Below are 12,956 nucleotides of genomic sequence, written 5' to 3'. Positions count from 1 at the left end.
TTGATAAGCATAAGTGGAAACAGGCATGTCACACATTATTGATATAAATTCAAATTGTCCTTTTGTAAGGAAACTTTGGCAATATCTGTTAGTGTTATGGGGCTTCCCTGGTGGCTCAGATGGTAAAAAATCCACCTGCAATACAGAAGACCCAAGTTAGAGTCCTGAATTTAGTCCCTGGAGAGGAAAATGGTTACCTACTCCAGTATTCTTGCCTGGAGAATTCCATGGATGGAGGGGGTGACATCACAGACTTAGGACACAGTGAAGGACAGGGAAGTGTGGCATGCTGCAATTCAAGGGGTCACAAAAAGTGACATGACCTAGTGACTGAACAATATTAATATTTTAAATGTACATCCAGGTACTTTAATAAAGTACATGTAATTTTTTTTAATTGACATTTTAGGAATCAGTGAACTAAAATGGACCGGAATGGGTGAATTTAATTCAGATAACCATTATACCTACTACTGTGGGCAAGAATCCCTAGAGTAGCCCTCAAAGTCAATGAAAGTCCAAAATGCAGTACTTGGGTGCAGTTTCAAAAATGACAGAATGATCTCTGTTCATTTCCAAGGCAAATCATTCAGTTTCAGTCCAGTTGCTCAGTAGTGCCTGACTCTTTGCTACCCCATGGACTGTAGCATGCCAGGCCTCCCTGTCCATCACCAACTCCCGGAGTTTACTCACACTTATGTCCATTGTGTCAACGATGCCATCAACCATCTCATCCTCTCTCGTCCCCTTTTCCTCCCACCTTCAATCTTTCCCCAAATCAGGGTCCTTTCCAGCGAGTCAGTTTTACACATCAGGTGGCCAAAGTATTGGAGCTTCAGCTTCAGCATCAGTCCTTCCAATGAATATTCAGGAGTGATTTCCTTTAGGATGGGCTGGTTGGATCTCCTTGCTGTCCAAACCATTCAGTAGCACAGTAATCACAGTAATCACAGCAAACCATTCAGTATCATAGTAATCCAAGTCTATGCCCCAAACACCAATGCAGAAGAAGCTAAAGTTGAATGGTTCTATGAAAACCTACAAGACCTTCTAGAGCTAAAACCAAAAAAAGATGTCCTTTTCATCATAGGGGAATGGGATGCAAAAGTAGGAAATCAAGAGATACCTGTAGTAACAGGCGAGTTTAGCGTTGTAGTACAAAATGAAGCAGGGCAAAGGCTAACAGAAGCTTTCCAAGAGAACATATGGGTCATAGCAGACTCCTCTTTCAACAACGCAAGAGATGATTTTACACATGGACATCACCAGATGGTCAATACTGAAATCCGATTGATAATACTCTTTGCAGCCAAAGGTGGAGAAGCTCTATATAATCAGGAAAAACAAGACTGGGAACTGACTGTGGGTCAGATCTTGAACTCCTTATTGCCAAACTTGAACCTAAATTGAAGAAAGTGGGGAAACCACTAGGTTATTCAGATATGACCTAGATCAAATACCTTACAGTTATACAGTGGAAGTGACAAACAGATTCAAAGGATAAGATCTGATAAACGGAGTGCCTGAAGAAATATGCACAGATTTGTAACATTTTACAGGAGGTAGTGATCAAAACTATCCTCAAGAAAAAGAAATACAACAATGATTATCTGAGGAGACCTTACAAATAGCTGTGAAAAGAAGAGAAGTGAAAGGCAAGGGAGACAAGGAAAGATATATCCATGTGAATGCAGAGTTCCAAAGACTAACAAAAAAAAAAATAGGAAAGCCTTCCTCCATGATCAGTGCGAAGAAATAGAGGAAAACAACAGAATGGGAAAGACTAGAGATCTCTTCAAGAAAATTAGAGATACCAAGGGAACATGTCATGCAAAGATGGGCTCGAAAAAGGATGGAAATGGTATTGACCTACAGAAGCAGAAGATATTAAGAAGAGGTGGCAAGAATACACAGGAAAACTAGAAAAAAAAAAACAAAACTCAATGACCCAGATAACCACATTGGTGTGATCACTCACCTAGAGCCAGACATCTTGGAGTGTGAAGTTAAGTGGGCCTTAAGAAGTATCACTATGAACAAAACTAGTGGAGGTGATGGAATTCCCGCTGAACTATTTCAAATCCTAAAAGATGATGTTGTGAAAGTGCTTCACTCAATATGCCATCAAGTTTGGAAAACTCAGCAGTGGCCACAGGACTGAAAAAGGTCAGTTTTCTTTCCAATCCCAAAGAAGGACAATGCTAAAGAATGTTCCAACTACCGCGCAATTGCACTCATTTCACCTGCTAGCAGTGTAGCAGGTGAAATTCTCCAAGCTAGACTTCAAAAGTACATGAACGGAGAACTTCCAGATGTTCAAGATGGATTTAGAAAAGGCAGAGGCACCAGAGATCAAACTGCCAGCATCCATTGGATCATAAAAATGCAAGAGAATTGCAGAAAATCATCTACTTCTGCATCATTGAATACATGAACGCCTTTGACTGTGTGGATGACAACAAACTGTGGAAAATTCTTCAAGACAAGGGAATACCAGACCACCTTACCTGCCTACTGGAAATCTGTATTCAGGTGAAGAAGCAATGGTTAGAATTGGAAATGGAACAATGGACTGGTTCCAAGTTGGAAAAGGAGTATGTCAAGGCTGTATATTGTCACCCTGCTTATTTAACTTATATGCAGAGTACACCATGTGAAATTCCAGGCTTGTTGAAGCACATGCTGGAATCAAGATTGCCAGAAGAAATATCCATACCCTTAGATACAGAGATGACACTACCTTTATGGCAGAAAGCAAAGAGAAACTAAAGAGCCTCTTGATGAAGGTGAAAAAGGAGAGTGAAAAAGCTGGCTTAGGACTCAGCATTCAGAATACAAAGATCATGGCATCCAGTTCCATCACTTCATGGCAAAAAATGGCAAAACAGTGGAAACAGTGACAGACTTTATTTTCTTGGGCTCCAAGATCACTGCATATGGTGATTGCAACCACGAAATTAAAAGACACTTGCTCCTTGGAAGAAAAGCTGTGATAAAGCTAGGCAGAATATTAAATAAGAGGCAGAGACATTACTTTCCAACAGAAGTCTGTTAGTCAAAGCTGTGGTTTTTCCAGTAGTCATGTATGGATGTGAGATTTGGACCATAAAGAAGGCTGAGTATCAAAGAATTGATGCTCTTAAACTGTGTTGTTGGAAAACACTCTTGAGTGCAAGGAGATCAAACCAGTCAATCCTAAAGGAAATCAGTCTTGAATATTCACTGGAAGGACTGATTATGAAGATCCAATACTTTGCCCACCTGGAGTGAAAAGGTGACTCATTAGAAAAGCCCCCGTTGCTGTGAAAGACTGGGCAGGAGAAGGGGACGACAGAGGACGAGATGGTTGAATGGCATCACTGACTCAATGGACAGGAATTTGAGCAAGGTCCGTGAGATGGTGAAGGACAGGGAAGCCTGGCCTGCTGCAGTCCATGGAGTTGCAAAGAGAGGGACATGACTGAGTGACTGGACAACAACAAATGTACTTTTTAAAAATCAAATAATGTAGTGATAAAAATCCCTGATACAGCATTCTTAATGTGCACAAAAAATTATGTTCAAGGATACACATTAAATATTGTTCATAATGACAAAAATTATGGAAAAAATCTAAATATTTCCCAAAGAAACTATTCAAATTAATAATAAATTGATATATTCATACAGTGTAATGCTTTGCAATCACTGAGAGAAAAGCACCTTGCAAATCCAAATGTCCCGAGATAGAATGTATTCTTAAGGGGAACAAAAGCAGAGAATAGAGTTTTTTTTAATTATTATTAATAGTATTGGTGAAAACACAGTTGGGATATTGTAACCATAAATTTTGAATATGAGAATAGTATGTCCAGAAAAAAAATCCAGAAATGGATTCTCTGGGGAACTAATGCGAGATGATTAGATTCCATGTTTTGTCACTTCAGCCAGTCTCATGCCAACAACCTGCTTAACTTTAATCTTTGTTTTCTAATGGAAGGGAATTGAGGACCCTTTGAAGATATGAAGGGAGATTTATATTCACTGTATTCTTTTGGTTCTGTATGAAATTTTTCAAGTACTGACAAGTCTTTCCTAGTATTGCAGGGTATAGCCTTAAATTTTTTGACAGCTGGTCTGAGTAAAAAACATTTTTAATTCAAAGCTTTAAAGTATTTTCCAGGTAGTACTTGGCTGAATTATGTACACATGTTGTAATGTGAGCTGTAAGAGTAATATTTGAAGAAAATTTCCAGGATATATTTAGGACAATGAGAACTGTGTCAACTTGTTTATTCATTATATCACTTAATATAAAATTTAGTAAAACAGCAAGTTAATTTTGAAATCTTATCAGATTTCTTAGTAGAATGAATCACTTTCAAAGTTTATAAAAATAAGCATATCATTTATTATCTTCTGTGTCCTCAATGTTATTCTAAAAACTTTATGTGCATCATTTTCTTTAACTTTTTCTGTAATCCTGTGCTGTGTGTACTTCCCAATTAGGACACTGATACTCAGGCAGCCTGTACAACTTGCAAGTAACTTGAACACAGGCCTGTGAGGCTTCAACGTCCAGGCCCCTTCATGAGTCAAGTTAGTTTTATAATGGCTCAGTTTTGTCACCTACATGAAAGCTTTGTGTAAATTTTTATGACTTTAACAAAATTTAAGTTTATTACCTGCTACTTTATAGAAGTTATGATTGTCAAGTGACTTGAAAGTAAGAATAAAAATTTCTCGTAACAGCATGAAACTATATAAGGAACTTTGATATGTTTATATTTGTGTAATTACTGATTTCTAAGAAGTTGTTGATATATCTTTATTTTTAGATATAGGATCCACCCTGGCAAGGATGGTGCTCAGATATCAGATGAAAAGTTCTGTGGAGGAAGGAGCTGGCTCAGGCAGCAGTGGGAATTTTTCTGAAGAAATTGTTGATAAATTTGATGAATGGACCTTCATTCCCGAGTCTTATGTTGACAGTGTGTTTGGTCAAAGTGATGACCTGGATAGTGAAGGTGATTATTTCAAAACAATTGTTCCCTTTATGCTCTAATATATATATACACACACACACTCTGGCATGGAACCATAGAAATTGAGACAAAAACCTGATTTACTTCATTTAGAAAAACTTGAGGAAAACTATATTCACTACTTAATGCTATGTTTCTTAACCATTAGTTGAGGCAATGAAGAAAATATATCTCTGCACTTTTAAGTGTTATTGTACTCCCCCAAATCAGTGAATGGTGGCTATTGCAGTGAAAACACTGACTCAGACTTGAATTGGATTTCATATTCCATCACTGCCTAGAACCTTTTGTGGTTTGTGTAAACCTGTTAGCCTTATTAAAGGTAGTATTGCTAACCTTCCAGGATTATTTATAGGAATTTGGAAAAAATGTATGTGAAGTGTCTGAGAGAGTGCTTGCAAATAGGAAGTATATTATTAATATTTTTATGTTTATTAGAATTAAAATAATATTTTAATAACTCGAGATAAAAAATTGACATGGTAAGATATTAATGGCAGTGATTAATGCTGACATTTAACATAATGCAGTTTGGTAAAAATGGGGTGAGGTGATTTTTTAAAATAGTATAATTAGTATGATTGAAAACTTTGGGTGATAGAATAAACGTATCTGAGAAGGTGATAACTAAGGATTATTGCAAAAATTTAATGTCTCAAGTTCAAGTATTTTTAGAAACTAACTTTATTGAGATGTAATTAGCATACAGTAAAATATACACATTTTAAGTGTATATTTTCATTTATATACCCATGTAATCATTACCACTGTTAGGTTCTGCAACATTTCTGTCATCCAAAAGAGTCCCTTTACATGCCTCTTCACAAAAAAGCTGCCCCCTACTGCTGGTCTGCTTTCTGTCACAGTATACTAAATTAGTATTTTCTCAACTTTCATATAAATAGGATATCTATTTATCTCTGGCTGTTTTCTGAAGTGGTTATGCCATATTATACTCCCATCAAATATACAAAATTACAGTATACAAAAATTCTAGCTTCTCTAAATGTTCATCATTTACTGTATCATTTAGTATTGTATGTCACTTTAACTTTAGCCATTTTACTGAGGGTGTAGTCCTAGCACATTTGGGCTTAATTTTCATTTCCCTGGAAACTACTGATATTAAGATTTTTTTCATGTTCTTATTGACCATTCATGTATATTTTTTGCAAAGTGTCTGTTCAGATCATTGTTAATTTTTAGTTGTGTTATTGTCTTATTGTGCTATTATAAGAGTTCTTTAGATATTCTTAACAGAAGTCCTTTGACAGATATATGAACTATAAATATTTTCTATCAGTTATAGCTTGTCTTTTTTATTTTGTTGATATTTTTCAAAGAGCAGAATTGTTAAATTTTAAAAACTGCAGTGTTTCACTTTTTTTCTTTTTTGATTTGTGTTATTTTTATATCATTTAAGATATCTTGTCCTATCTCAAATTTGTGAATATTTTCTCCTGTGTTTTCTTATAGAAGTATGAAAATCTTAGCTTTTACCTTTAGGTCTATAATCCATTTTAAGTTAATTTTGGTATAAAGTGTTAGTGAAGAATTGACATTTAATTTTTTCCACATAGATATTCAGTTGTTTTAACATAATTTGTTGTATATACTTTATTTCCTTGTTGAGTTAATGGCATGTTTGTCTAATTTAATTGACCATATAGATGTTGTTCTATTTATGTATTCTTTATTCTGTGTAATTGATTTAGATCATTATCCAAAGCCATACTCTCTTGACTACTTTAGCTTAATAGCAGGTCTTGAAATCTGGTAGTATAAGTTCTCTGGTGGTATTCTTTTTAAAAATTGTTCTTATTATACTAGTTCTTTTTTGCATTTCCATATATTATATTTTGAATCAATTAATTTTATGCTGGGATTTTTATTAGAATTAAATCTACATTTAATATAAAATTAATGTATAAATAATATTATACAGAATTAACATCAATAAAAATTGCTTTAGATTAAATCTATAAATAAATGAGAGAACTGATGTTTTAATGAGTCTTCTGAGATATAAATGTAGTATTTATTTCTGTTTATTTATATTTAAATTTCTACCTCCAGTGTTTTGTATTACATGTTTTTTGATGCTATTGTAAATAGTATTGTTTTTAAATTCATTTCCAATAATTCATTCACTGCTGGTTTACAGAAATGTGGTTGATTTCTTCGTACATTAATGTATTATATGGGCTTGCAAAATTCATGAGTTCTAGTAGCTTTTTGTTGACTGCATAGATTTTTTTCTATGTTCACAATAATGGCATTTGCTAAAAAAGATTTATTTCTTCCATTCTAATCTGTCTTTTAAAATGTTTCCATGTCCTGTTGCACTGGCTAAAATCTTTAGTATTATGTTGAATAGAAGTGCTAAGAGTAGGCATTGTTCCCTGGTTTCCAAACTTAGAGGGAAGGCATTCAGTGTCTCATCATTAAGTATGATGTTATCGTTTTTTTTTTTTTAATAGATACTCTTCATCAAGTTCAGGAAGCTCATTTCTAGTAATAATTTGCTGAGACTTTTTATCATAATGGGTGCTAGAAAATGCTTTTCTGCATCTGTTGCAATGGACATATTTTCTCCCTGTATTCTGTTATTTAGTTTATTACCATGATTTTCTCATGTTAAACCAAACATGTTTTTCTGGGATACATCTCACTTGGTTATGGTGTATTATTCTTTTAAAATATTATTTGATTTTCTAAAATTTCATTAAGGATATTGCATCTGTGAAGGATATTGGTCTGTATTTTTGTTTCCTTGTAACTATGAGAGTAATGCTAACTTCTTGAAATGAATTGAAAATTGCTCCTGACTCCACTGTTTTCTGAAAGGTTTTTTGCAGGAGAGGTCTTATTCTTAAATGTTTAGTAGAATTCATTAGTAAAGCCTTGTATGTTAAGAATATATTTTTGTTGCAGAGGGGGAATATTTTTAATTATAAATGTAATCAATTTACAGTTATTTTGATTTTCTATTATTTCTTTTGTCAGTTTTTATACTTTGAAACTTTCAAGAAATCTGTCCTCTTTATATGTTACCAGTTTGTTTAATGATATTTATAATAATTCTCTTTTTATCCTGTTAATGCTTATATGATCATTAGTGATATCTGATCTTTAATTCTTGACATTGATAGTTTCTGTCTTTCTTTTCTTCCCTTTTTCAGTCTCACTTAAAAGTTATCAATTTTACTGATCTTTTTCAAAGAATCAGGTTTTTGCTTCATTTGTTTTCCTTTCTGTCCATGAGTCTGCCCTAGAACTCCCATCTAAGTTAATCTCCATGAACACTGATCTCCATTTCCTCATCTCAAGAAAGCTACTGGGCTTTGTTTAAATTCCTTTTCACTGCCCATAGCCCTTAAATTGCCTACAGGCAGGAAGCTAGGGTGCCTAAAAGGTTCACATAATTTGTTTTCATTCTTTCAGGGATTACACAGTCCTACGCTGGCTGCAGCTGGCTGCAGCCCAATATCTGTGTGTGTGTATGTGTGTGTGTATGTGTGTGTGTGTGTGTGTATGTGTGTGTATGTGTGTGGTAAGTCACTCAGTTGTATCCGACTCTGTGACCCCATGGACTGTAGCCCACCAGGCTCCTCTGTCCGTGGAATTTTCCAGACAAGAATACTGGAATGGGTTGCCATTTCCTACTCCAGGCGTTTGAACCCGTGTCTTTTACATCTCCTGCATTGGCAGGCACCACCTGGGAAGCCTGAAGGAAGTTTGGTCAAGGAACCTTAGGCATCCAACTGATCCTAGAGCACTTCTAAGTTAGCCTGTTGTTTAGTAGCTAAGTTGTGTCTTGTTCTTTTGTGACCCCGTGGACTGTAGCCCACCAGGCTCCTTTGTCCATGGGATTTCCCTGGCAATAATACTGAAGTACGTTGCCATTCCCTTCTTCAGGGGATCTTCCCAACCCAGGGATCAAACCCACATCTCCTGCTTTGGCAGGCAGATTCTTTACCACTGAGCTACTGGGAAGCCCATGTCTGAAACCAATTATTTTTTTAAAAATTGCCAATTTTCTAGTTATTTGTTGTGGGGAGGTTAAGTTCAGTGTTTGTTATATCATCAGGGCTGAAAGAAGAATTTTCTTTAAGTGTTTTTAAATAAAGGATAATATCAGAAATGCAACTGCAAAAATGACTTGATTTTTGGTTAGGTAAATTTTACAATTTGTTTTGACACAGTTTTTATGCTTTAAAGATAAAGAGTGGTAGAATTTAAAATAGCATGGTTCTCAAAAGTAGCTCTACATTATTTATCCTTAAAATATAACTTAGCCTTGATCCTTATTTTCTTGAAAGTCTATAATTTTAAAGCAATTCTCACCTCTCTCTCAAAACAATACTGCCAGCTAAACTCATTGTATTTATTTTAATGTCATTTCATGAATTAAACTACACAATATGTAATTAAATAAAAATGTACTTAAACTTGCTGAGTGTTAAAGTGTGACTCCAATATTTAAAACAAGATTTGAAAAATTTTTAAGAAAAATTCAGAGAAACAGAAAAGAATAACACTGATCAGATTTATGTATAAACTTTCTCTGCTTCCAGGTATTAATTTTAGCACTTGTAACTATACTACTTTTTTTTTTTTCTTGGCTTTTTCCTGCCATACTGTGAGCTCACTTAAGGCCTGGGTTACTTTTCCTGTTTATCTTTATCCTGCACTTACTCAGCTTCTAGTCTTGTGACAGCCATTCAATAAATAGCTGTGGATGAAAAAAAATGTTGAATTTGAAAATGAAAAGCCAGCATAGTTTATCTTTTCTACTTTAAAGATGTTACAAAAGGAGTTGGGTAAATTCCATTGATGAAAATGTGCTTAAAAATGTTTTGTGATTGAACTATGATGCTAGCATCTTATGATTAGGTCAGCATTTTTTACTTGCCTTTGTGTTATTGTTTTAAAATAGGAAGTGAAGGCTCATTTCTTGTGAAAAAGAAATCAAATTCAATTAGCGTAGGAGAATTTTACCAAGATCCTGCCTTGCAGCGTTGCTCACCAAATTTGCAAAGACATTCCAGTTCATTGGTAAGTTATATTGTAAAACCTGTACTTAAATATTGTATATTTTGTTTGACATTCTTTTAATAACTGAAGTTGTGTGTCAGAGCTAGATACAGAAACTCCCTAATGTGTGAAAGTGCTCTCTCTGTACGTATATGACAGTGAAAGTTGCTCAGTCCTGTCCGACTCTTTGTGACCCCATGGACTATACAGTCCATGGAATTCTCCAGGCCAGAATACTGGAGTGGGTATCCTTTCTCTTTTCCAGGGGATCTTCCCAACCCAGGTATTGAACCCATGTCTCTCTCATATTGCAGGCAGATTCTTTACCAGCTGAGCCACTATATATATGTATGTATACACACACACACACACACACACACACACGTGTGTGTGTGTGTGTCTGTGCATACATGTGTGCATATACTATTTTGAATTTACGTTTATAGACTTTTGAGCATGTCTGGGGCATATATGTGCTCTGTACACTTTGAAATAGTTATATTCTTTTTCCTTTGTAGAGCATCATGTCTGTGGAGCACAGACTAGGTCTGTATATTATGGTGTGGCTTGGTTCCATGAGTACTTTAGCTATTAATAATAATCTTACGGTGGTAGTGGCTTAGTCACTAAATTGTGTTTGAGACTTGAACCCTTATGGACTGTAACCCGCCTGGCTCCACTGTCCATGAGATTTCCCACGCAAGAATATTAGAGTGGGTTGCCATTCCTTTCTCCAAGGGATCTTCTGGACCCAGGGATTGAACCAGGGTCTCCTGCACTGCAGGAGGATTCTTTACCAACTGAGCCACAAGAGAAGCCCAGTGATCTTATAGTGACTCCTAAAGAAATCAGCCAGGAAAATGTTCTCTTTGCTCTAAACAGTGATGGTAATTTTATTATAAATGTTTATTTGTTTAATAGGGACCCATTTTTGATCATGAAGATTTAATAAAGAGAAAAAGAAAAATATTTTCATCAGATGATTCACTCAGTAAGTAGTTGAAAGTAATCATAAGTAAATAGATATTTTGAGCAGAATATACCACATTGTAAATTTCCTCTGATTATTCAGATTTTCTTGGTACGTGTTTCATCATACATAACCTCAAGTTTTATTTACCTAGTGATTCCACGGAAATCATTCTGTAGAAAAATGAAAGTGAAAGTGAAGTGAAGTCGCTCAGTCGTGTCCCACTCTTTGCGACCCCATGGACTGTAGCCTACTAGGCTCCACTGTCTATGGGATTTTCCAGCAAGAATACTAGAGTGGGTTGCCTTCTCCAGAAGATCTTCCCAACCCAGGGATTGAACCTGGGTCTCCCGCACTGTAGGCAGATGCTTCACCGTCTGAGCCACCAAGGAACACATCTATAAATTTAAAGTTTAAGCTTTTATAATGTTATACCAGACACTTTTTATCCTTCCTGCTGTTTTCCTAAAATGTAAATAAAACCCTCCACCAGTGCCACTCTTAATGTTCTTCTCTGGGTCTGGTGTTTTTTATACTACTTAAACTACCTGATTTAATATTTATTATTTACTTTCATGTCTGACACTGGAATAAAAGTTTCATAGTTTGGTTCTCTATTCCAGTGCCTTGAAGAGAACCTGACGCTGGTAGATGATCAATAAGCATTTACTGAGCAAAGTTAAATTACTTACTTATATCTCCATTGTTTGTTTTTGACAAAAGGAGCATCAAAATTCCAGTCCCATATGAAGCATTCAGAGAGCATGTCTTCCCTGCCTTCTGAGAGAGAATATATCACATCGTTAGACCTTTCAGCAAATGAACTAAGAGATGTTGATGCCCTGAGCCAGAACTCCTGTATAAGTGGTCATCTGGAGCATCTTGAAAAGCTGGAGCTTCACCAGAATGCACTCACAAGTTTTCCACAACAACTATGTGAAGTAAATTTAATTTATCCTTATAATTCTCAGGATATTTCAAGATCATCTACATTTGTGTCTAAGTTGTACGCTTAAGTCTTTAGAAAGAAGGTTCTACTTTCGTGTCATTGGACAGTAACTCCTCCATTGTTCTGGTTGTCGCACAAGTATCTTAGTTCATGTGGTCTTTCAGATGCATCTTTGCGGGTAGACAGTGGGAACGGAAATCTGATTAAAAAGGAATTCTAGGTTCTGTCCTAATGAGTCATGGTATGTATTAAAGTCTGGCAAGGCTGCATGTTGTTTATGCCTTCAATTATTTTATTCTAGTAAGACAACTTAAACTGTTTAAATTAAATTAGATGTGGTTTGATGGTCCTGACTTTGTTCAGCTACCAACTGTATGACAATAAGAACATATCACTCCCACTGCTCTAGGCCCTCATTTTCTTGTCTGCAAAACAAAGAGGCTCAGCTAAACTATCCACAAGGCATTAATCAAGTCTTAATATTATATGTACCTTAAAAATTGATTTTTACGCTCAAAATTCCTATTTTATAGCAATTAAATTTTAAAGTAATCTGCCAATAGGGTAGTCCTCTGACTGCTTACTTTGTTCATCATTTTTATGTACTATAGATTAGAATTCAAAGATATGCTTATAAATTAAAATGATCATAACATTGCCTTTTGAATTATTAAGTGAAATCTTGGGTTGAACTGCAAAGTTTGATAAAGAATTATATGTTTTTAAAAAACTAATTTTGTTGCAAGTACATTTCCCCTTTTTCTAACTTATAAAATTTACCATAATTTTGATACTTTAAAAGCAGAATTGTATGATTTTTAAATATATTTAAGTGATATATTTCCCTTAAAGTTTGTGCATCTGAAGGGAGAGAAGAAAGAAAGGTGATCCCTACCCCCACCATGATGTCTAAAATATGGCCCCTCTCTATCTTCCTTTTACCTGACTAAATCTTCCAAGTTATAGGGGCTCATTT

At 35.2% G+C, this 12,956-nt stretch overlaps 1 protein-coding gene across 3 annotated transcripts in view; it reads left to right on the top strand.

Moving 5' to 3' along the window:
- Positions 1–12,956, top strand: part of LRRK2 (leucine rich repeat kinase 2) — a 214,333-nt gene that overhangs the window by 75,506 nt on the left and 125,871 nt on the right. For all 3 annotated transcript variants that reach the window (XR_011255928.1, XM_069584612.1, XM_069584613.1), the window contains exons 20-23: positions 4,818–5,006; positions 9,964–10,082; positions 10,983–11,052; positions 11,755–11,972. Coding sequence is in view for 2 of the 3 variants with exons in the window: in XM_069584612.1 (XP_069440713.1) it covers positions 4,818–5,006; positions 9,964–10,082; positions 10,983–11,052; positions 11,755–11,972 (596 nt within the window). In the remaining variant the exon portion in view is untranslated. The remainder of the gene's footprint in view (positions 1–4,817; positions 5,007–9,963; positions 10,083–10,982; positions 11,053–11,754; positions 11,973–12,956) is intronic.

The sequence above is a fragment of the Ovis canadensis genome, chromosome 3 (genome assembly GCF_042477335.2).
Source record: "Ovis canadensis isolate MfBH-ARS-UI-01 breed Bighorn chromosome 3, ARS-UI_OviCan_v2, whole genome shotgun sequence".
In the NCBI taxonomy this organism is placed as follows: Eukaryota; Metazoa; Chordata; class Mammalia; order Artiodactyla; family Bovidae; genus Ovis; species Ovis canadensis.
Note: the sequence above shows the minus strand (reverse complement) of the source record. Positions and strands in the feature narration are given on the sequence as shown.